Here is a 25,227-nt window from a genome sequence, read left to right as displayed (position 1 = left end):
AAATAAAAGTAGTAGAAAAAAATTATATTTACTTAATCATCTAGAGAACGATTTACACTTTCCCTCTGCTCCCCCGGTATAGGCAGTTCTCTGGTCTGACGTGCCATTTGATAGCACTCTACCCACTTCGCACTTCATGTGCCTGCCTCCTCTGACTTTCTAGATTTCTTTCATTTGTGCATCTCTCCCTTTTTCACCTTTTCCTCTCAGCTTCCTTTCTTTTTATAGCTCTCTATTTTTCTTTTGTCCAGCTTGTACCTCAGGGCTTCCTATGTACCTTACACGATCTCTAGGTCCTATTAAAATGCTGTTTTTATTCACGCTATCCTCAAAGTAAAATTTCTAAATTTCTACATTTTATTATTTTCAACAAATATAAAATCACTGTTCTACCACTTGTGAAAATTGTGTCATGCTTATGCATAATAAGTGGGATCAAACGGCAGCACCAGAAAATCGAGAGGAACTCAACAAAGATGAACACTTACAGAGGTTACCACCACAGTCTGATTAAACTCCTTTTTATATAACTGTCCTGAAAGAAAGAAATTATTTTTTTCACTTAACAAACTTAGGCTTTAAATTTACCTATTGAAAGAGCTTGTTCCTTTTAGCCCTGGAATTGTCATCTGAATCTATTGACTAATTTTCAAATTGAAGTCTTCAAAAGGTATAAAAGAGTTATCAATTTGCTATATTAATTTTATTTTTCTCATGTATTGTAGATATTTTATCCATTAAAAAATTTGGAAATATACCTACTTATTTGAACTAAGATTAAAAAATACTGTCATCATTTTATTTCCAGATAAACTTTGCAAGATTTTGTGCCCATGAAAACTGTTCCGCCGATTTACAGGTTTCTGCAAAAATTGGATTTTTGAAGTAAGTATAGTTTGCTCTCTCTGTTATTTATCAGGATGGGGAAATTGGTGTGTGCTTGTGGGTTCTAAAGAGTAGAGGACTGAGAACTAATCCTTGGGGGTTAGCAGCATTTAAAGACCTGGAAAAGAACAGCGTTCTGCTGAAAGAGACGAAGTGATCTATACAGCAGTCACGTAAGTGTACACTCAAAGAGTACCACTTTTTGAAAGAATCAGAATGTGTGAGCATCATGGTTTTATCAAGCACGATTTTAATCTTTTATTGATAACTCAGAAGAAATTTCAGGATTTAAATGTGCTTTGGGTTATTGTTGTAATTGTAGCTATTTTTCAGACATTTGTAACTGCCTGTTCATAGAGTTTTGGTGGCAAAATGATCTAACCTTTACTGCATAATGCTTAGTATTTTATCATCCAAAAATTGGTTACATAATTCAGAATAATGTACAAAACAAATTCCTAAATGTATATGTGACACATATGAAAGGAAATAAGCCATCTTGGTCTTCTAAATTCATAGAAGGGAAACAGGAAAAAGAAAATACACGTAACGTGCTTAGAATAGTGTGCACAGTGCAAACTGGATAAACGTTGATTGCTTTATGTGTAGGTTCAACTGAATTTGTATGTATTTATCAAGTGTTATTTATTTAATCATGGGAAGATATAAACAAGTGTGAGGATCAAAGGCAGGGAAAAGAATAAATTGAACAGAGAAATAGTGTACTTAAATCCAGGGGACACTTCATGTCTTACTTGAACTCTCCTCTGACGTATTTGACCGCTGTTCACTTCTTTTTGCATGTCTTTTGCTTTAACTTCCATGATGCCATCCTACTCCCATTCTCCTTTTACTTCTCTAGCCCCTCCTTCTCAGCTGTGTTTGGAGGATCACTGATTTTGGCTCTGTTGGCTCCCTGCATGGCCCTGTCTCACTCTTTCCTCACACTCGCGTATTTTCCCTGGATAATCTTACCCACAACTGTGACCTCACTTGGCCTGCTTCCACTGCTGATGCCCAGATCGGTGTCTCCGAGTTCCACACTCACCCATCCAGTTGGCTATCACACATGCACTCTTGGGTGCCCAGTCACTATCCACCAGTGACACACCATTGGTTAGTTGCCAAAGCCAACAACCTGGAGCTCAACTTAACATTCTTCTCTCTTTCTTATCCCTGACATCAAATAAATTACCAAGTTTTATAATACTACCACCCAGATGTATTTTTTAACCCATCATACTTCTCTATCTCTACTACTATTGCTCTAAACCAGGCATTACCTGGATCACTGAGCTTTACTACTTGCTAGGCTACTGGCCTCTGATTTTGCATTATTCGAATTCCTCTACCAAGGTATTTCCAGAGTGAGCTTTCTAACTTACACTTCTGATAGCAGGACTTCAGTAGCTCATTATAACCTTAAAATCTAAAGTCCTTAGTGCTCTTTCTCAGCAATTCCACAGGACATTTTTCCACTGATTGCAGAACATTTATAGTTGCTTGGCCATGCCATGCTCTCCTGAGCTTCTGTATCTTTCCACTTTCACTTATCTACCTGAATAACCCTTATTATCTTATAAATCTCAACTGTTCCCTAGGTAAAGCTCTACGTCCCCTTTGTCTCCAGCTACATAAACCTAAGTCCTATGGCCTGTGTCCCATTGTACCTGTGCTCAGAATTATTATAGTCTGTCTCCACACTATCCTGTACACTGCTTCAAGGTGTGTTCCTGTCTTTTCGTCTTTGTGTTCCCAGTGTGTCACACAGTGCCTGGAATACTGTAGGTGACAAGTGGATATTTGCTGAGGATGGAACAGGTCCTAAAGGAATCAGCATGTAGTGGGATCAGACTCAGGTGGAAGGGTTAGCCTTAGAAAGAAGTTACAATTCCTCTTATCTTGAGCTAAGAAGCTGTGAATATATGCTGACATGGATTAAAAACTTTTAATGTGGAAGGAAGGGAAGTATATTCATGGACGGCCAGAATAAAAAGTGAGTTTGTATATGGAGGGCTTTGAGGATGGGTTTGGGACCTTGTGAAGGGACTGGGAAAAGATTCTGAATCGCTGTTATGATAAATGGGATAGGGAGTCAACCAGGAGTGAGTAAAAAGGTTGACAAACAGCATTGAGTGCCCTGCTGGGGTGGGATCACATATGGCAGAGAATAAATTAATTCTTTTCACTTAGGCACTGCCAGGATAGCCTTGAGCATGCACAGTTGAGGGCCAAGAAGCCCTAACCTATTTGATTGATAATTGGACTTTATACTTAAATTATCCAGATTGGCTGCTTAGATAGTCCAAAAACAGCGACCACTAACTACTTCATAATCCAGCATGTAATTGTGGTGCCTTTGTTGACTTATTAGATGAATAATTTATAACCTTCCCATTCACTTATTTATTTTCTTCCTAAAATGCTTATTTCTTCCTGGTGCTTTTGCTGTCATGGGCCTTTGTTAAGAAGAATTTTGTGTGGTAAAGATAATCTAAGCTACAAATAAGTGGTGCTTTCATCTTCTCAAGTCAGACACTTCTGTTTTGTCACCTCGTCATCTTTCATTTCAATCCCTCTGGCCCATGAAAAAAAATGGGATGTTGAAATTTATATGAAAATATTACTAAGACTGCTTATTTCCTGAAGAATGAAAATATATTTTACTGAATTAAGATATTAAATCATTGATTTAATTGAATTATCAGGTTTTTTATTATGTATTTTTCACAATAAGAAATTACATCACCTATTTTGCATTTTTAGTTTGAAGTGATAATGTTTCTTATAGTCAAAATATCAAGTCCATTATGATTTTATATGGCAGACAACAGAAGGTAAGGCAGTATTTCTCAAGGTGTGGTCTTTGAGTCACCTTCATGAGTATCACCTGGGATGCTTGATCGAAATGCAGGTTTCTAAGCCCCCAGCCATTCAAATCAGAATCTATGGGGACCAGGCCGGAAATGTTCATTATTAAGAGGGCTATCAGTGGTTCTTACCAAACTAAAATCTGAGAACTAATGTTGTAGTGGTTTATTTGAAGTCAGACTAACCTGGTTCAAGTCTATCTACCATTGACTAGCTGAATGACCTTTTTAGAGAAGCTTTTCAACCTCTGTAAACTTCCTTCCTCATTGATAAGAAGATAAAATAGTACCTATTCTGTAAGATTTTTTTTTTTTATATACTGAAATTTTATTTCAGTCGCACATGTAAGATTGTTTTAAAAATAAAATGCAGTAATGCAGGCCAGTGCATTGCATAGCACAAAGCCTGGTACACATGAAAATTTGATAAAAGTTATTTTTGATAAATTATAATTGGAATCATTGTAGACCATGATAAAATTTTCATTTCAAAAAAATGAAATATTGCCAATGAATTCTAAATAGTTTCTGCATGTTATTTGTCCAGAGTTTATTGTTTCTTTATCTCCCGAGAATGCTACTGACTGTGCCTAGGTTAGTAGTTTTCAGTTCTATGAGGTTTGAAGTGGCCTGAAGGCCAGGGTAAAGTATAAGCCTCACATCTTTTGCATCCATTAGGAAGGTTACAGGCTATTTCCATTAGGTAAATGATAACTTATTTGAAGAGTTTTCAAATGAAAACTCTTAATTTTTAGGCAAACTGCTTTGCATTTTAATAAAACATACTCTATGAGACAAAAATTTGCCTCTCGCACGTAGGAGTCCTCTCTGCCTTCTCGGTCATGGTAGGCAAATTGCAACCATATGTTCCATGCCTTCTCCCAACTATAATTCCACTGTCACTAATGGTATTTCTGCGTCTCAGAGCAGCAAATCTACTTCAGGTAAATGTATTTACTCTGTCAAGAACATGAGTTTCTGATGATGGCACTAATAGACTGCTGACAGCAAACTAAATAGTGCTGATACACTCCATCTCATGTTTTCATTAAGTGGAGGCTTCCTCCTGAATCTCTAAATTTGCAGGACAGTAAACCACATTCAAAGGGATTTTTTTTTCTTATAAATTTATTTATTTATTATTTTATTGGCTGTGTTGGGTCTTTTTTTGCTGTGCGCGGGCTTTCTTTTTAGTTGCGGTGAGCGGGGGCTACTCTTCGTTGCGGTGCGCGGCCTCCTCATTGCCGTGGCTTCTCTTGTTGCAGAGCACAGGCTCTAGGCACGTGGGCTTCAGTAGTTGTGGCACATGGGCTCAATAGTTGTGGCTCACGGGCTCTAAAGCACAGGCTCAATAGTTATAGCACATGGGCTTAGTTGCTCCACGGCATGTGGGATCTTCCTGGAGCAGGGATTGAACCCGTGTCCCCTGCATTGGCAGGCAGATTCTCAACCACTGTGCCACCTAGGAAGCCCCATTCAAAGGGATTTAACAGTGTGAAATAAAGATGAACAAATATGACTTTATCAAGATTACAAATAGAATAGCAGGTATTAGCTAGCACATATGCAGTTTAAAATTGAGTCTTCCGTAGAGATGACTGATCTAAATGAGTACTTCTCCTCTCTGCCTCTGTCAGGCTTCCAGGGTAAGTGATGGAGGCTTTTCCTGAGCAAAAGTGCTTTCGTATCAGTTAGGAATGCTTTTAACTGTGAGTAAAAGAATACCAGACTAATTAGTAACTTAAAAAACAAAGGCATTTAATTATTTTGCATAATAAGCAGTCTGAAGAAGGTGGTTGTAGATTTAGTGAGAAGCTGCCAAAATCTGGACATTCATGGTTCATGATTACCTTTCCACTTCTCTCAGCTTTGCCCTTGTGGCTGTCGTAGCACCAAAGTTCCCCATAAACAGAAAGTGGCAGGACCAAAATTCTATGTCCTCTTGAGGCTGCCTTTCAAGGAAGGGAAGCATCTGAGCAGACTTCTTATGTTGATTAACCAAACTGGCGCCGCATGCCCCCCCCCCCCGCCCTCCCAGCCCCCCCCCCCCAACTCCCAGCCCCCCCCATCCGCAATCCATCCTGGTTGAAGGATGGAGTCATTGCGATCCTAGTAGATCAATCATAGTTCACTCCCTGAAGCTGAATTTAGGGGCTTAGCTTCTGTAGTATAAAAGGGATACTGCTGACTGCCTGAATAATCCAGGGTTCTGTTAGCAGCTAAGAAGGGAACTCACTGTTGGGTAGACAGTGAGCCGTGTGTAGCGGCACTGTGCTGTTACCCACAAAAGAGTGAGTCTAACAAAACTGTCTGTTTTTAAAATGCAGATAGTAGGAGTGTATGCCTCACTGATGTCACAGAGTTTGGGGAAGAGGAATTGTATACTTCATACACTAATCATTCTAATTACTAGTTCTGTCTTCCCAACCGTGTTCTTCTGCTGGCCTCCTTGGGATTTCAGTGTATTTGTCTTTATTCGGTAAAATCATCTTAAATATCAGATAACTGATATTTCCCAGTAGATGTGAATTTTCCAGTATTTTTTTCCCTGAAGTCAGTAATAAAGAAAAAAGGACAAAATTTTACTTGGGCCTGTAAGGCACTTGCTGCAGGCTAGTTTTTTGTCAAGTAAATGACTCATGTACCTTGACACGGGTACATATCAATTTATGTTATATTTTGTTCTAGCATCTTGATTAAAAACATGTTAGCTATGAAGCAGTCATTCATCTTATCGAGGCAAAATGCATTCATTATATTAAGACTTAGCATTTCTCACAAAAATAGAACAATAGTGTTCATTGAGGAAAAACATAGAGCCTGGTGCTGAAATACATCATTTTTCTATTTTTCCTTTCACTTATTAAGTTATGATTCTGTATGTACATGGTATCTTGATTTGTTTAAATTACGTGGATTCTAGGTTGCTTTGTAAATTTCAAGTCTGCATTATGCATGTTTGAATAAAGAATGAACTACGATTCCTGGGGAAAGCTCTGGTTCAGCCTTGTCGCACTTCCAGATGTGCACCTGGTCCTTTATTATGTCTCACGTATAAAGCTGGTGGGTATCTTTCTGATGGCGCCTTGTTAATGAATCAAGATACAGTGAGATGTACATGTATATATTATACACACACAGAGAGTAAAACTGTAATTATGGCAATGTGGCAAAATAGCTTAAAAGTGGAAAATAGACCAGGAGCCTCGCTGCTGAAATGTGAACACCGTGTTTCTCTTTAATTTGCTGTTGTCTTGGAACCTAGCTGTTTATGCAGTGCTTTCACCTTCTGTTGCTTGTCTAAGTGCCAACTTCTTTCCCAAAGGTGTTCAGTGACTAATGCTTTGGTTACAAGCCAGAATATTTTATAAATGTCTATTTCTAGGCAGCTCTTCTACAAGTCTTAATTAAACTTTAATGTCAAGCTGAAGTTTACTTTTAGAACCTCTTAGCTTCCTTTAGTTGTAACGTAGTTCTAGAGAAGTAGAGGGGATGTGGGAGAGCCGTGCCCTTTAACACAGGGCCATCAAGCAGGTGCGTGCTTGTGTAACACAAAGGTTTACAACACAAGAATAAGTCCCAGCCATCCCCTCAAATGTTGGGAGAAATAGCACACTATCACTGAGTCAGATTCTTCCACCCTGAAATGATAGCCATTGTTTACAAGAGTTACTGCCTTGTTACTTATCATACGTCCTTCCAGAAATATCCAACTTATCAAACCCAGGGATCAGAGCTAGAAATATGGACATTTTCCTCATTCCTTTCTCCTCAAAGTCTTTAGTACCAGACAAGGAATTATGAGGTCTGGGGGATCATTACCTCTAAGGCAGTATCTGGTGCCGTCTGAAATAATGAAGCTTCCGTTATTGTCAGAATAATACAAACTTTAAATGTAGTCAGATGATGTGGAATGCTTGTTTTGAAACTAATTATGCTCCTCAGTCAGATTGCTCAGTGGCAGACCCAGCAAACTTTTTACATGAAGGGACAGATAGTAAATATTTTAGGCTTTGTGGGACAGAGATCTGTCTCAACTGCTCAACTCTGCTGTCATAGTGCAGAAGTGGCCACAGACGAACGAGCATGGCCGTGTTCCAATAAACCTTTATTTAGAAGACCAGGCAGCGGTCCAAATTTGGCCTTCAGGCAGCAGTTTTTGAACCCTACTCTACGGTACGCTTGCTTTTTATATGATAATCTTGTAGGACGTTTTTATTTTTTATTATTTAAATACAATTCCTTACAGCGTATTTCATTTTTTAAATGTAATTTGTTAGTAAAATTTAAGCTGGTTGCCAAAATTAGCCACATTTAGAGGTTTTTTTGTTTGCCTGTTTTTTTTTAGGAATTAGTCCTGGATTTACAAACCATAAGAGTCTGTTCACAGACAGACAGACTGACACAACAGAATTACATATATATGTTTACTGAAAAACTATAAAGGCTCCAAACTGGAATTGCCAAAATACCCAATGATAGTTGAAAGGATAAATAAAATGTGGCATATTTACAAAAAATTAGTATATACACCAATGAGAAGAAACCATTTACAACTCCATGTATCAATATAGATTAAACTTCAAAACAAAATTTTGAGTAAAAAATGTTGGATACTCCAAGATTACATACTCAGTGATTCTGTTCATATGAAATATAAAACTGGGCAAAGCCAGTCTATACTAGTAAAAACAAGATAGTAGGTGGGGGCAGTAATTGGAAGGAGTCGCAAGGGTGCTTCTTTGGTGCTGGCAATATGTTTTTTTAAATTTTTCTTTTAATTGGAGTATTATTTATTTACACTGTTGTGCCAGTTTCTACTGTGCAATAAAGTGACTCAGCTGTATTTATGCATATGTCCCTCTTGAGTCTCCCTCCCACCCTCCCTATCCCACTCCTCTAGGTCTTGATCTGGGTGCTGGTTTCACACATGTATTCAGTTTATAAAAAGTCACTGAGCTCTACACTTAGGTTGTGTGCATTTTTCTATATGTATGTTCTACCTGGATAAGAAAGTTTGAAGTGGAAAAACAATTAAGATAAGAAGGGAAGAACTTTTAGGTATTAAGTGAAATGTCTAATTTCTTAGAAATATATTATTAGGTATAAAAGTGGGGGGAAGTGTTCAAAATTATAATTTTATTTGCACATTCTGAGGTTCATAATAACTTTCTTCTCAAATTCAAACTCAAACAGTATCAATGTTGCCATTAATTTATTGGTCAATTCAATAATTGTATTGCTACTAAAACATTAGGTTGTGTAGGTGGGGTACAGAGCACATGAATGTGGTAGTAGTAGATGTTTAACTTAATGAAACATCTGGAATTTGCATACCATCACAGAACAGATAAGCATGGGTATAATTTCATAGAATGTATAATGAGGTCGTGAACTTTTAACGGTTACTTATCCAATAATTTACTCAATCCTTCAGACTTTTTTGTTAGTGTTACCCAACCCTTTTTAATGTTTGATACACTTACACTCCGCACGTATATTTTAAACACTAACTGTGTTGCTAGCCTCTGAGAAAACAGTGGTGATCATGACCAAGCACCTGTTCTCCAAGAGAACTTATTCTGGTGGTGAGAAAAGGCAGACAGTGTGAATATATTGCATTGGAGGGATGCCCAGTGTGGGAGAGAGTGGGAGAGAGAGAAGCCACTTTTGTCATGGTGGATGCAATGCTGGGTGAAGGGGCTTAGCAATGAGTATCAACTAGAAGAACTTCTGAGAACTCTTAACATTGACACTCAAGCTGAGTCTTGAAGAACAAATACGAGTTAACCAGATACATGAAGAGGGGAGATGTTGAAGGCAGAGGGACGGCTTGAAGTAAGACACAGAATACAGGTGTTTGGACCCGTTTGTAGGTGAGCATGGCTAAAGGGAAGGAATGAGCTGTGCAGGGGAAAGTGAGGCAGGACCAGTCTCCCAGGCTGCATCTGCTGCAATAATCAGAACTCTGTCTTGAAGGCACTGGTGGATAGGAAGCAGGCACGTGAGTTTGCTGTCTGCAGAGTGACCATCCCCTGCCCGCAGTAGTGTGAAAATTGGAAGAGGACTTGACAAATCAATTCAGAGTATAATCCAAATTAACGCTGGTTCAATCCTGAAATTTTCAGTCCTTCTTTGTTTTTAAAAAAATTTTAAATCTTCATTGAGCTCAACCTAAATAATCAGAATAGTAGAAAAGCAAGAAGCAACATGCCTTTGCTACCCCCAGGCGAAAGGGGTTCCCTGCCCTGGTTTCCCAGAGCCCTTCAATCATAACTCTTTTCATGTGTTTCTAATATTTGTGTACATCTGTTTATAAACCTGCCCTTTGTAAGTTCTACAAAGGTGGGAATTTGTTAAACAATTTTTGTATGAGGGAGTAATAGACATAATAATTATATAGGAGCTTTCAATTAAACTCATCCTTCATCTTCAAATAAAGCTTAAAAGCATCAGTGTTGAAACTTGTTTAACTCTGTCCTTAAACACTCTGTCTTAAATCACCTCACAAATAACTCTGTAATGCCTGCAGTGTGTTTAACATTTCCATAAATAGTTTATTCAAACATGAATCTTCAATATAGATGTTGATTAGAACGATACACTGTAAACATTGAAGAAACTTTCTAAATTCTGTTGCTAAGTGAATGTTTACCTTTCTTATTGTTAGGATTATCTTCATCTGCTATTTTGCTTTGGGTCACATTCTTCTCTGGTTGAATTTAATTTTTTTTTAATTTAAATTCTTTGTGATCTAAGAACATTTGTTTTTGAGGAAAGCTTATAGAATCATGACATTCTATAACTGAAGTTCTGAGCTCTTCTCACCATCTCATCAGTAAAGGGAATGGGTTGTCTTGAGACTTCAGAACATTCTAGCTGTGGTACCCTGAATATGTTCTTACACCTCAGATTCCTCGGGATTTCATGTAATGTGCATGAGCCAGATCTTCACTGAATGATAGTTATTATTACAGACAGGGTGACTGAGTCTTTAAAATTCTAAATGACCTCTCCCCAGAAGAACTGGGGCTAGAGCCAGAACTTGAACTCACTTATATGTTTGGATTTGCAGCAGAGTTCTCTCTCCAGTTCACAAGATGGTGAAGCATTTCTGTAATTCTGTTTTTAATTTGGTCTAATTATTTGTAGAGGTGACCAGCCTGCCTTAAGAAATTCTAGTTGAACAGATTTTAGTGGCACCTACTTGCTGGCCATAGCAGTCCTTTCCCATGCCATGCTCACTTCCACCAAAGCATCCTCTGTTTTGGTGGAAATAGTCTAGTCTCCTTTTTTCCCAGTTTCCCCCAGTTCCCCCTTTGGCTTTGGCAGCAGGAAGTTCCATGTCTACTCAAGGATGAAGAAAGAAAAAAAATCTTTCCTTTTAGGAGAGTATTTTGAAATAATGAGAAAAATATGTTAAAATGATAGAAGCACTAAGTTAAACAGAAAAACAGAAGGCAGACTAGTTTAATTCTAACTGAATTAAAAAACAAACTTCTCTTGTGTAATAACTGAATGTATCTGAAACCTGGGAAACTGAGTTCTTTTTAACATGAATTTACATCTACTTGCATGGGGTCATCTCCTATGGTTGTGTTTCCAAATTAATACTTTATGTTCAGGATAAATTAATGAAGAGATGGGATTTTTAGTTCCAAACAAAGACTAAATCATACTTAATTTTTAGGCCACATGAAAATAAAACCTATCTTGCTGTTGGAAGTATGAAGACATTAATGTTGAACGTGTCCTTATTTAATGCCGGAGATGATGCCTATGAGACAACTCTGCACATCAAACTACCCACTGGTCTTTACTTCATCAAGATTTTAGATCTGGTTAGTACTGAAAACTACAAAGGCATGATACTACATGATATTTTACTTAATTTTTAAAGAATGTAAATGGTATAAATCACTTTGTCATTTGAGGTATAAATATTTGGGGTATGAGTCCTAATATTCAGACTTATCACTCGGGCTTTCAGTGAAATTTTTTTCCTCTGTGCCCCTAATCAAAATTGCAAGTTCCTTGGGATCTGACTGAGATCAAGAGAGTCAGCTTCCTGCTTCCAAATGCCACTATGAGACAGAAGCAATTGTCCAGTTATCCTGGATGTCATTTGCTTTTCTCACTGGCACATCCTCATCTGGTGCTGTGATGGTGCTTCTTGTGGTTGGAGTCCCTACATGGGCAATATTGGTCCTTCATGCTGGGCTCCCAGTTACTGCTCTGCATTTTAAGTTCATATACACTGTCTCATTCCCAAAGGACCTCTGAAATTCTAGAACCAGCCTCAAAATCCAAAAGTAGGCAAATTTCTCTTTTCCTGCAAGAGTTTGGAGCATCTGGAGACCCTTTTTTTTTTTTTCTTTTTCCTTTTTACCACTGCGCTTCAGTCATGAGCACTTATATCCATCAGTGAGGTATTAATAATGTTGAATTTGAAAGAGAAAAGTCTCAATCACTTTCTCCTTGGATGCTTCTCTGGCTCTTAGAAAGTTACCCATCTCTTATCCAGAGACCATTTCTTCACACTAAGGGCATTTAGAAAGGCCTTGACCTCTCACAAATATCTACTATGCACTTTCTCTAGAGCTTTGGGAGCCTAATTGCAATGGTAAGAGGGAAAACTCAGATATTTAGGGAAATACACATCTGTGAGATGTATATAAATATATATTTCCCTGAATATTTGAATATATATAATTGTGATTATAGTTATTATAATTAAATACCTTTATCACATTCTTACATCCCAGGGAAATATCGACCTTATGAATTCCTTGCTTCATGATTTTTCAAGGAACTTGAGTTAAATAGGGAACATGGAAATGTGGTTGAAAGCTATAAGTCCAGGAAGTATTCTGTGGAGAATTTATGTGACTATTAGAATAAATCTATACTTGTACACATATTTATGTAGTTTATGTATATTCCTATTGACTTATCCCCAAAGTAAACAGAAAATAGTCTTCCCAGAAAGTGAAGTCTTCAGGGATGATTTTCTTTTCAAAAACCATCCTTAAACATAGGCGACAAACTTCTCGGTTCCCTCCCTACTTAAACCAGTTATTTCATTTTTCCTTTTAGGAGGAGAAACAAATAAACTGTGAAGTAACAGACAGTTCTGGCATAGTGAAACTTGACTGCAGGGTTGGTTATATATATGTAGATCATCTATCAAGGGTAAGCATTTAGCATTTATAGCTTTTGTTTCTGACGTGAATATAAAATATTTTCTGTTTTTTCTATATGCTGCATAACAATTTGGTGTTGTTACTGTTATTTACTAAGAGTAAGTAGCTAAGTGAAGTAAAACCAATTGGGCTTGAGATCTTTGCGACTGTGTTTATATTCTTGGCAATGTTCACTGTTTAGAAAAAGAAGAAGAAGGGGGCACATGTTTATGTCAGGATGGGCATGTGAATGTGTCAATCAGAATTCTGCTCCCCGTCTCACCCTTCCCCAACACTCCCCCCACCCCACCCCAGGTGGTCCTGTCTGCCAGGCATGTTACCTCTGCTATACAAAAAGGTGTTTCTGGCAAGAGGGCTCACTCAAGTTGTTAAAGCATCTCTAATTTTGTCAGCCTGGACCTGCCTGTCTTTACATTCCGAGGAGGCTTTGTCTCTGAACATCACTTGTGGAAATGCTGCTGCTTTAAAATTGCCACAAACGCGACAGCTTCCCCGTAGCTCTCTGAGTGAGGGGTAGCCTATGCTTCTAGAACATCATTTCGTATCTGTATTTCATAGAACATAAACAATAAAATCTTAAAAGCAGATTATAAAAAAAATAGATTATTTTAAAAATGGGCATTCCCTGTCTGTGTTTTTCAGACAGATGTTAGCTTTCTTCTGGATGCCAGCTCACTCAGCAGAGCAGAAGAGGATCTCAACATCACAGTGCATGCTGCCTGGTATATTTCATTATTAAAAGCAAATGTGCTAAAGGAAATGAACCCCTGACTTTTCTGGGGAGAAGGGGGGCAGGTAACCTTAGGGGAACCATGCAGCTGTGTTCCATTGTCTTCAGGAGAAAACTTCTTTTACGTGATCCGTTAAAACAAACAAAAAAACCTTCTAACAGGGTTTTATAGCACAGAAGCAAATAACAGTATGACTAATGAGCGCAAATTTCTGCCAACTCCGACATGACAATTTCTTACTACCGCGTCTACTTTTATCCCTGCTCCTCAAAAAGCATTTTTTAAGCCAACCTCCAAGTACATTAGGTATACATGGGGTGTAATTAGTTCTCTGATGAGGATTTTTGTGCTGACTGGATTCTAAGAGAGTGTTTCCTATCTGCTTCTGTAGTGAAAATGAAGGGGAAACAGGCACTGTGAAGCGTAACAAAGTGACTTTGACGATACCTCTCAAGTATGAAGTCATGTTAACGGTTCATGGGTGAGTAGATACAGAGGCGTCCTGTAAAATTCTGAGCTGATTTTCAATTCTGTCGCTTCGTAAATTACTGGTCCAAAGCATATTTAAAGGTTTTTAAGAAAAGATCATGTACAGTTTCTGCCTCTTAACAGTTACCTTGGTGTTGCAGCCCATTGCTTAGCTGTTATTTTAACCCACTCTGTAGTCATCACTGAGACCACCTCAAACTAACGCCCCGATGGAGAGATTTCTTACTGGGAGAGCCCAATAGGAGTCCAACCATTCAGTGGTACACTGTGCAGGCCAGGGCCCCAGAGTGCCAGCATGTACTTTGTTTGGTCGTGCTCAGTGGCCAGGGCAAGTGTGACGTTCAGAGAAGTGTGAGCTTGGCCGAATCACCCTTGTGCAGACCCCACATCTACCTGCGTGGCAAATGAATTGAGATACAGGAGAGCTGGCTCCCTGGTCCACGCTTTACATCCCATCCGCGAATTACAGAGTTCCTTATCCATAGCCCCAGAGCCACTACTCACTGATTCCTCGCAAATTTAGTGATTGTTTGAATGGACTTACCTCTGACTTAGGAAGGAGATGTGGAGAGAAGGCATTAAAGGAGTATCATGGAAACCTTTCATGATTTTAATGAAAATTATTGAGCTTATTAATCTTTGTTTAAAACCACATTTTTAAAGCAATAGATGAGTTCTTCTAGTTGCTCTAAATATAAATCATCCCTAGTCATTTTTAACCACCCATAAAGGTGGCGTATAGTCATGTAACAATAAAATAGTGTCTGAAATGGATGGAACTGAGTCTCCAGTTTGTGAGATAAAACCAGCAGAGGGAAAAGGAGGCCATTCAAGGCTGAGCAGAGGGGAGCAAAGAGGAGTCGACTGCACGTTTCCTGGCTTTGAACGCTTCTCTTGCTTTGCCTCCTTGATTTTGTTAGAAGTGCATCCTCCTGCTTTTCCATTATCCGCATCTTATTTTGAGCAAGGAATCCTCTGCAACTATGAAGCGGCCTAATCTACAGCATTTGAATATTTCTCATTTCTTTCTTTTGTAAGAGAGTCTCTAATGTGTTACCTCATATTAGCTGCCAAATACGAGCAGAGTCAGGATTTCCCTAGGAAAATATTTCCTAAAGTTGATTATTGACCATGCGTATGTCTCATCTCAGGTAAAAGATTGACAACCTTGTATTCTAACAAAAATTGGCCCTACTTATTGGTGTTCGAGCTGTTCCCCAGACCTGGGGTTCATTACAAATAGGCAGCAGGAATTGGGGGATGGGAAGAATAACTCAAAAATCTATCAGAGGGATTGAAGTATGGGAGGATATTGGAGCCCCACGGAAGAGCTAAGCATTTACCTCATGTTCGTGAAGTTTGCTTGAATCATGTGAGAGCTGAGAGAGGAGGAAGCCAGAAGGAGCCAGGCAGTGTTGGGAAGGCAAGCAAAGGATATTGGTGGGAGGAGAAACTGTCACCCCAGTCAGAGCACGTGGCTTTCTAATTTCATTCCCTTGTCACTAAAATTTTTATCTTTACAAGAAACTGAAAGTATTCCATGGTACCTAGAGGCACCTGTCGTCTGAATTATGGCATACGGAAGAGATGTCTAAAAGATAGGCTATATTTAGACTATAGAGAAAGACTTTATAATATTGATACCTCATCAAGTAAGGCAGTTAAATTAAATCTGAATTCTTTTCTGTCAGGTTTGTAAACCCAACTTCGTTTGTGTATGGACCAATGGAGGAAAATGAGCCCGAAACGTGCATGGCAGAGAAAATGAACTTCACTTTCCACGTAAGAAAAGCTGATTGTGCTGATATTTGTAACACACTGAAAGAATTGTTACTGATGCAGTGCTCCAGAGGACACCATACACGCGTGACGTCCCTCAGCTTCGGGCGACCACAGCTGGCCGAGGGCGGGAAGGGAGCTGCGGCAGGGCTCACGCCCTTGCCTTGCAGGTTCCTGCACCTTCTCTCCCAGTCACCTTGTCCCTGTTACTGAGCCCACTCTCCTCATAGTACAGGTGGGAACAGAGGTAATGCCTGAAATAGGCAGAGTTATGGGAGGACCTGAATCTGCTAAGGATGCATGCGCAAATCAGAATAGGTCACGAAAAGGCATCTTTGGGTGCAAATCAGTGAAATCTCTTCTTGGTCCAAGCTGTATACAAGTTCTAACCTTACCAAGTAAAGGAAGCTTTTACCTCCTCACCTCCATGAAAGGTCCGCTTGGTCCGCCTTTCAGGTCATTGGTAGATGACCTGTGACAGTGATGCATCATTTATTAAATAATCCTTTTAAAAAGTAAAGAGTATTATCATCCAGAAGTATTAACATACTAATATTAAGCTAAAATTCATTAAAAATTTTTTACTGTCAAACTGAAGTTTTTGTTGCAGCATGGATGTTGATAATGTGGAAATAATTGGAGACAGTGTCCACAAGAATATTTTTTGAACCAAAAGCGCTGCTCACAATTCTCAGAGCTGTATGACAACTTACAGAATGTGAGTGAATCTGGATTAGGTACATTATGATATTTTGTAAGGCAGTGCTTTTCAAAATGTGTATGAGAATCACTTGAGATGCTTTTCCAAAATGCAGACTCCCAGGCCACTGCCCCAAACCTGTGGAAGAAGAACCAGCTCAGAATTCTTTTGAGTCTGTACTCAAGTTGTTGTTACACTAGTTGTATACACTAGTGTATACACTAGTATACACTATTGTTGGAAAAATGTAGCTCTCTGCTTTGAAGTCCCTAAAAATGCTCCCATCACAGTCCAGTGGGGGTTTTGTTCTGATAAACAGAAACTGAGTAGGACTCTAGAGGGTGTATTTATTAATTTACACATAATAGTTAACAAGTATTTTCTAGTTAAATTGCAATGGAGTGACTGAACCTGGAGATTCCTTCAGTCTATAGGCTTGGTGAGTTGTCTAAGTATGAAGATGTTCTCGGAAGTCTAAATGTTATGAGGCGAACATGGATAAAGAATATTGTAGGTGAGCTTGGTTATTTGCTGGCATCAGGAAGACCTTGTCTAAAGGTCTGGATGGTGCTGGGTCCCCATTGCTGACACTGCCTTTTGCAACTGTCCTGTGCTTCCAAGGCCTGGCAGTTACCACATGTCCCAAAGGCAGGGATGCTCTCTCTTTATCTACGTCGTATACATTCAGAAGATTATTGCAAGTCTTTGAGTCATGCTAGTTCATTTATATATTGTAGCACATCTTTTTTCTGACTTACTGTATTGGTTTTATAGTGCTCAGCAGGCAATATTTTGGCCCAAATTCCTTCTTCAGCGTTCTGCAATCCCTGGATTTATCAACAATAATGAAATATCTTCCACTTATGCATTCTTATTAAAAAAAACTGCTTTATTTTTTTCTAAAACCCAATAACCCACCCTTTTCTGATTTTCTGAGTGTATCAGCATTATACTTATCCTGAGTTAACAATATTTTTATTCACTTACTGTTAATGATTACTCTCTCAGCACAGACGGACTTTGTGAAAGCAACATAGAATTTAGAATTAGAATGCCTGGGTTTTGGTCCCACTTCTCGTCAGGTTTTAACTTTCATCTTGGGTACAACATGAACACCTCTTAGCACTGTCCTGAGGTGGTGAGTAATAAAATGTCAGCCTACCTCGTGGCATAGTTATAAGGACAACTGATCACAGATTCTTCGATCTAAAATGTGCCATACCAAGGTGCAGTGGACCCTTGAGCAACAGGCTTAAACTGCATGGGTGCACTTACGTGAGGATTTTTTCCAATAGTAAATACTATAGTACTACACAATCCATGGTTGGTTGAACCTGTGAATCCAGAGAAACCACGTATACAGAGAGCCGACCATATGTTATACTCAGAGTTTCAACTGTGCTGAGGGTCAGTGACCCTGACCCCCATGAGTTGAGTTGTTCAGGGGTCAACTGTATATTGTTGATGCTTTTTCCTTCAGACTATTTCTGCAATAAACCATCAGTGTAGACAGTTTGATCTACTTGCCACCAAAAGGAGAGGGCTAGGAATAATGACTGGTTATATTATTAACAGAACGTTTTAAACTGCTGATGATGGATATTCTGTCTCCTTTTGCCATGCAAATGCCAACTGCAAACCTCCACCATTATAAATGTTGTATGCAATCTGTGGGTTCACCTGAAAAGCTCATTGGTATCTGTACTTTTATAAAAAGTCTTGAGTGTTTAAATTTTTTTTCTTCTTATCAGGTTATCAACACCGGCCAAAGCATGGCTCCAAATGTTAGTGTGGAAATAATGATACCAAATTCTTTTATTCCCCAAACTGATAAACTGTTTAACATCTTGGATGTCCAGGTAAAAATGCGTTCCTTCCTTTATTCTAAACAACATTGCTAAAGTGGAGTTTTCTGTTACCTTACTTCAGTCACACAGTCTAAGCTCTGAATGCACCATGCATTTATTGTGTTCACTTTGAATATTATATTAGAACTGTAGGATTACAGGGGAACCTCTACATGTAACTTACACAGTAACAGAACTATGCTCTACCATCTTTGGTGGATTTTCTTTGTGATAGGGACCAGTGGAAGTAATTTAATTGGTGGAATTCTCCACAAAGCTTGAGACCACTGTTGAAAAATCAGTACTTCAGCCTTTTATTAATATTCACATAACTACTTAAGAATCAGTATTCTTGTGTTGGTGATTCTATCAGAGTTGTTTTTACCTTCCCAGTTGCAAGAGGAGCAATCAACAAATAAACCTGCTCAGTAGGTTTGAGATATAATCCTTAAAAATCTTATTTGAGTTCCAGATGTAGATGGTAGGGCATGTTATTAGAACACTTGGTTGTATGTCTAAAGCCAAAGAAATGTTCAATTTCATGCTAATGTTCAAATGTCCATTTTTCATATTGCCCTAATTTCTGTAAGGTTAAGGCCATTTGATCAATTTAGGACCTATATCCAACCCTCTAAATTTTTTCTGGGTTCTTGTTGCATTTTTTGCCACAGAGATTTAATCTCTCCCCAATAAATCTGTCAAAAAAATATTTTCACAACAATTTTAGAAGTACTTGATATATTTCAGAAAAGGTAAAAGTTCAGTTTTAAAACCATGTGGCTGTTGTTCTTTCCAATACTGGGTAAGATTTTTCTTGCTTTCTCTCTTTGTAGACTACTGCTGGAGAATGCCATTTTAAGCATTATCAAAGAGAGTGTGCATTAGAGCAGCAAAAAGGCACAATGGAGACCCTGAAAGATGTATTCAAATTTTTATCAAAGACTGATAAGAGGATACTGGTAAGTTTCACTTTTTCAGGTTGTAGTTTTTGCTTTCCAGCCTACAGAACTGAAACACTTAAAACCATAACCAAGGGGTTTTGAGCTGTCAGGTGAGTATAGGCGAGAAGCCAGTTCAGGTAATGTTCTTGTGTGTGAGGAACAGGCATGATTGGAGAGTTGAGATACACCCAGGGTTAAATACATACTATATACTTTCATTATTTATCCAACAAGTACCCAACTCATGCCAACCAGACATTGTACCAGACTCTTTAGGGGATTAAGATGCTGTCCTCAGCTGAACCGCCTTTGTGGCATGAAATTAATTTTCACTCTTTATTTTAGTGAATATATGGAAAACAAACAAACAAACAAGGAAGCCCTTCAAATGATCCAAGTTTTACAATGAACATAGAATTAGCAAGACTCTCATTAGGTGTCTTACTTTTTCTATCCCAGAAGATTAAGCTCATAAGAATAATGAGAACACGTGATCTAGTTTGAATACTTTGTTTTTGTTACTATAATTTACTAAACATTTTGTGTTTAAAACAAAATAATTTTTTAAGTGCCACTAATGAAAGCATCTCTTTAATTCCATGTTTATAGCAAGATAAATTTTTGCAAATGCCACTAAGGGGAACAGATAGTGAATTCCATATAAAATATTTTAGCCTTCTTTTTTAAAAAATGTTGAAATTTTAACATAGCTCTTTTGTATTCTTTTCAAGTACTGCATGAAAGCTGATCTACAATGTTTAAATTTCTCATGCAATTTTGGGAAAATGGACAGTGGAAAAGAAGCCAGTGTTCACATTCAGTTGGAAGGTCGGCCATCTATTTTAGAAATGGTAAGTGTATGATACAGTGAAACTTTGTGGGTAAGATTTCATACAGAATCTACAAACGCAGCCATCTTATACAGGTAGGATGGTATGTAAGGAGGCATTCAACAAATTAAGAAGATATGAATGAACGTAAAATCTGGAGTGAAACTCTAAAACTGTTTCCAGTTATCACTTCCAAATACATTGTCTAAATGACGTGGCTTTAGTAATTAAACAGATAACCTAGACTGTAAAATAGACTATAATTAAGAGGTTTATTTTATGAAGCATGTCCAACTGTTTATGAACCTTGATCAGATCAGTTAGCTGCTTTAACATTTCACATACATATCCTTAAAGTTATTTCCAATTACTTTATGAGTAAAAACCTACTATTGTATATAATATACATTTACTAATATATATTCACTAAAAATTGACTTCCATAAAATCAAACTAAAACATCAAAACTTATCAACAGTAAAACACAAACATACTTTTAAGAAGATGAACTTTGAAAGGTTGAATTAAAAATTAACTAAATACATGTTGGACTTCTTCCTGAAAAGGAGTATGCATATTTATGAGAAGTACTTTGAGATAAAATTGGTTTTATCTGGAGTTCTGTTTCTCTTTCTCGGTTTCTTTATCTGATCAATATGGGTAATATCTCTTTTTCAGGGTTGTTGCAGATTAGATGACTTTTATAAGGCACTTAGTAATAGTGCATAGACCTCTTTAAGAATTTGACGAAAGAATATATTCTCATCTACCCGAATGAACACACATATGAAAAAAAAAGGTTTAATTTTGAATGCAATTTCAAAGGTCCTCAGCGTCTGTGGAGCCTGGCCACAGCTGCCCAAGCTCTGGATTCTGGGTTATAAAGTCCCTCTGTTAAAGTTCTGAGTTAATCTACTGATTTTGTTTTTGAATGCTATAAATATTTGTACCAGATGTTTTCATTACACTATTTGGTACACTATATTTGATCAGAGCAGAAAGATAACACTATTAAGAAAAGCAAGGCAAAATAAAATTGAGGAAATGTTTATCAAGGAAAGTCTTCTTTGGGAATAAAAATTCAACAGCTAAGGTAACAAATACACTGGTAACTTATCAAATAATATTTAAATATTATAAGTATTTAAATCAAGTTCTCTGCAAAGTAGCCATGTTTAATAAAAGATTTCAACAACATGATGCCATATAAATTAATACCAAGGACATGCCTTTGGAACCAAAGGAAGCACTGCATTGCAGTTAACTACAAATGGTGAAATACTCTGGAGAAGATAAATTGTGGAAACCTTTAGAGTTTCTCATAATCCTTACCTGCTATATGTTTTTGTGAAATAAAACTATGTATCAGGCTACAGTGATTTTTTTTTTTTTTTTATTAAACAGGATGAGACTAAAGCACTGAAGTTTGAAATAAGAGCAACAGCTTTTCCAGAGCCAAATCCAAAAGTTATTGAACTAAACAAGGATGAGAATGTTGCATATGTAAGATTACCTTTTAAAACATTAAGATTGTGGGGAGGGGGAAGTATTGCTAGGGTGTTTGGGTAGCCTAAAATACTTTACTGGGGATTGCCATTTTCCACAACTGGCAGGAAGGAATGACACCACTCTTTCAGGAGGTGATTTTGGTAGTATGGATTGGAGGAAGAACCACAGATACGGCCCATTACACTCCCTGTTTGCATTAAACTTTTACCAATATTTCCTATGGCTGTGTTAGACCAGCAAGAAAATGGGATGGGTTATTCTAAATACTATTGGGGATTGTGGAGGGGCTTCAAAGGAAAGAGAGGCACGTTTTTAAAGTGGTGGTTCTTTATTTTGGTTAATTTATGTAGGTTCTACTCGAAGGACTACATCATCAAAGACCCAAACGCCATTTCACTATAGCGATTATTTTAAGTAGCTTGCTACTTGGACTTATTTTACTTTTATTGATTTCATATGTTATGTGGAAGGTAAGCCTTTAAAAATTACCAATATTAAACCACTCAAAATGCCATTCTTGATTTTCTCACAGCCAACTTGTGACTCCCACATTACTAGATTTCAGCATTTCTTTTAATGTTAACTCTGTAAATTCTTAAGTGGATAGATAGTAGTGATTGCATATTCAGTACCAAAGTCTTTCCAGAAAATTATGCCTTCTTAAAGATAACTTATTTTCAACAAATGTTCAAATATAACACAAGTTTTGAAAGATGTTCTTTCTAAATAAGCATGTGGAAAAGACTGCACATTATATGTTGAATTTCAGTTTTGGAGAGTGTGCGTGTATCACTGAGAAATCCTACGGTAACTAAACAATGCTCTTTAAGCCAATATTTCCCAAACTAATCTTTACTGACTACAATTGGCATTGACTGTTTAGATATGAGTATACTATGTTCATAACTATAGACTAGTGATTATGCAATGCTATTTTCAGGCTGGCTTCTTCAAAAGACAGTACAAATCTATCCTACAAGAAGAAAACAGAAGAGAGAGTTGGAGTTACATTAACAGTAAAAGCGATAAAGATTGAAGACTGCTTTCAAATTGAGAGAATAACAGACTCAGGTTATAGTATACTAAAGAAATTTTAGACATTGTTTACAAGAAACCATGAATTTTTGCTCAGACTTCTGCTGTGTACTTCTTTTAGTCATGACCTTGTGACATATTATGTCTTTAATGCAGTTGAAAAATCCAAGCAATGATTATTCTTTGAGAGAAAATAACTCCAAAGGTAACATTTTAATACATCCAAAGATAATCTTTCAGCTCTTAAATGGATAGAAAAACACTAAAGCATCAGCTTATCCAAGATAAGTAATCCCTGGAAGACTGAAATGAGTGCACCTGAGTTAAAATTATGTTGAGGAAATAAACAACTCGACTGGAGAAGACTTGGACTTGAAGTATCAAAGAAATATTATTTACCATATGTGCTTGCTTCAGTAAAATTAATTCCACCAAATAGGTAATGACTCATTTCTAATAAATCTTTGAGACTTATTTGGAATATGTTCTCTAGACATATTTATTAGCAGAATCTTTCAAAGAGCTGTGGCCAAATTTTCTAATGAATAGAAAAGGAGCATTATCATTTTAAAGCAGATATCTTTAAAGACATTGATTTGTAATGTATTTCCTATGAGCTTTGATCAACAACCATTTATTCAGCAGTCTATAAATATTTTGGCCTGAGGAGAAAACTTCAGACTGAACTTATACACTGGTTTGAGCTTAACGGGATTATTTCTGGATAATTATTGTTTATACAGCTATGGATTTTTTTTCTTTCTGTACATATGTTTTTAAAAGAATATATGTTTATAAAGGTATAAATCCAGTAAGTCCTTCTATAACACAGTTTTATCAAGGGAAAGGTACCAAAGAGTAAATTTTAAAAATCCATCTTTAGTCAAATTTTTTGTTTATAAAAACAATACTTATAATTTATATTCTAAAACAGATCGAATATTGCACTTTAGCTGATATTTGAAATATAAATACACTGATATATGTAAAATATGAAAACTGTACCTCACTAATGATTTTTAAAACTCAAAGCTCTGCAAAGATGATATTGGGGACCAATATTTCATACAAATTAGACACTTTAAAATGTCGACTGTCAAATTCAGCAAATAGACTCTTGTTTGGATGTTATTCCTTTCTCATCAAATGTAAGTATTAAATGTGTTTTCACCAGTAGTATAAGAGCATTCTCTTCTGCATGGAAATAGAGAAACAAATTTAACTGTAAATTGAAAGATATACATGTAGCTTGTATCAGATAAAAATGTGACATCAAAATTTCCATGTTTTAGTGATAAGTGAAGTATTTTAAGGTTTTTAATTGGTGGTATCTTAGATTTTTTTTTATAATGAAGTAGTTTCTTTCTGGATCTAATTTATCTTTAAATGCCTCTTCATTTGCAAATACAATCACTTTTTGTAATATTTATTCATGCATATGAACCAAATGCTGATACCCACAGAATATAATTTCATCTGATTTGACCCTACATCTGTCTTGATATGAAGCTTGGGGCCACATTTTCAAAGCCTGTTACGGGAAGTGATAAGTTAGAGGGCAGTCTTTACCACTATGGAAGAGGATTTCTTCATACGAGGTCCCTGCCAACAGCTGTCGTCCTCAGACTGCTTAATTCTGTAAGTTATCCGTTCACAAATTGGTAGTTGGAGAATGAGAAATGCACAGAAATTTGTGAAGGCATTTGAGCAGCAAGACCCAATAAGCATGAAAGCTCCTGAACTCGGGGTGTACCAACAGAAATTAATTAAATTTTAAAGAATGCTTTGAACAAATGATGTGTTTTTTATTGTTAAAAAAGAAGTAGTTCTTTCAAGAAAATGTCTAGGCTTATTGGTGGAAAATCAAATCCAAATTTAGAACTACTTTCTCAAGGATGATCCCTGAGGAAATTTAAATTTGGTTCTTTTCTTCTAGAAATGATAGCATTTCGGGTAGCACTGAGTACACTGAAGACAATGTGCTATGATTGTCGGATAACATCACTTTCAACTTTCAGAGACTATTCACAAAATTGGTACCATAACTTAAAAGGAAAAAGATGGATTTTTGTTTGTTTGTTTTTGGCAAATAGTCTAGGTATGAGAGAGATTTTGAAAAAAATAGTACTATGTGTGGTTATATCATCTCCTACCTGTGTAATTTTGAAATTTCATCTTGCTGGATTACGTACCTCATCAGGAAATCAGGACATTCTTGCATGAACTCTGTGGTCTGTTGGCACCAAGCTATAGGAAACTTAACATCAGAATTGGTGGGCTCAAATCCAGGAAAAAGAGAATCCAAATTATTTCACTTTGGAATTAATCTAGGTTAAATATTGATATATCATGTTTAAATTTCAAGTATATGAAATGTTTACTTTCCATTCCAATAAACACTTTCCCAA

General features: G+C 37.1%; 1 protein-coding gene across 1 annotated transcript in view; it reads left to right on the top strand.

The window, feature by feature from the left end:
* ITGA4 (integrin subunit alpha 4) overlaps nt 1-25,227 on the top strand; it is a 77,276-nt gene extending 52,049 nt beyond the window's left edge. Inside the window, exons 17-28 of the mRNA XM_057746933.1 lie at nt 809-885; nt 11,446-11,596; nt 12,852-12,947; nt 13,601-13,680; nt 14,081-14,170; nt 15,870-15,960; nt 18,409-18,516; nt 19,338-19,463; nt 20,177-20,296; nt 21,680-21,778; nt 22,135-22,254; nt 22,725-25,227. Coding sequence (XP_057602916.1) covers nt 809-885; nt 11,446-11,596; nt 12,852-12,947; nt 13,601-13,680; nt 14,081-14,170; nt 15,870-15,960; nt 18,409-18,516; nt 19,338-19,463; nt 20,177-20,296; nt 21,680-21,778; nt 22,135-22,254; nt 22,725-22,820 — 1,254 coding nt within the window. The 3' untranslated portion in view covers nt 22,821-25,227. The remainder of the gene's footprint in view (nt 1-808; nt 886-11,445; nt 11,597-12,851; nt 12,948-13,600; nt 13,681-14,080; nt 14,171-15,869; nt 15,961-18,408; nt 18,517-19,337; nt 19,464-20,176; nt 20,297-21,679; nt 21,779-22,134; nt 22,255-22,724) is intronic.

Source organism: Hippopotamus amphibius, chromosome 8, assembly GCF_030028045.1.
Source record: "Hippopotamus amphibius kiboko isolate mHipAmp2 chromosome 8, mHipAmp2.hap2, whole genome shotgun sequence".
Lineage (NCBI taxonomy): Eukaryota > Metazoa > Chordata > Mammalia > Artiodactyla > Hippopotamidae > Hippopotamus > Hippopotamus amphibius.
Note: the sequence above shows the minus strand (reverse complement) of the source record. Positions and strands in the feature narration are given on the sequence as shown.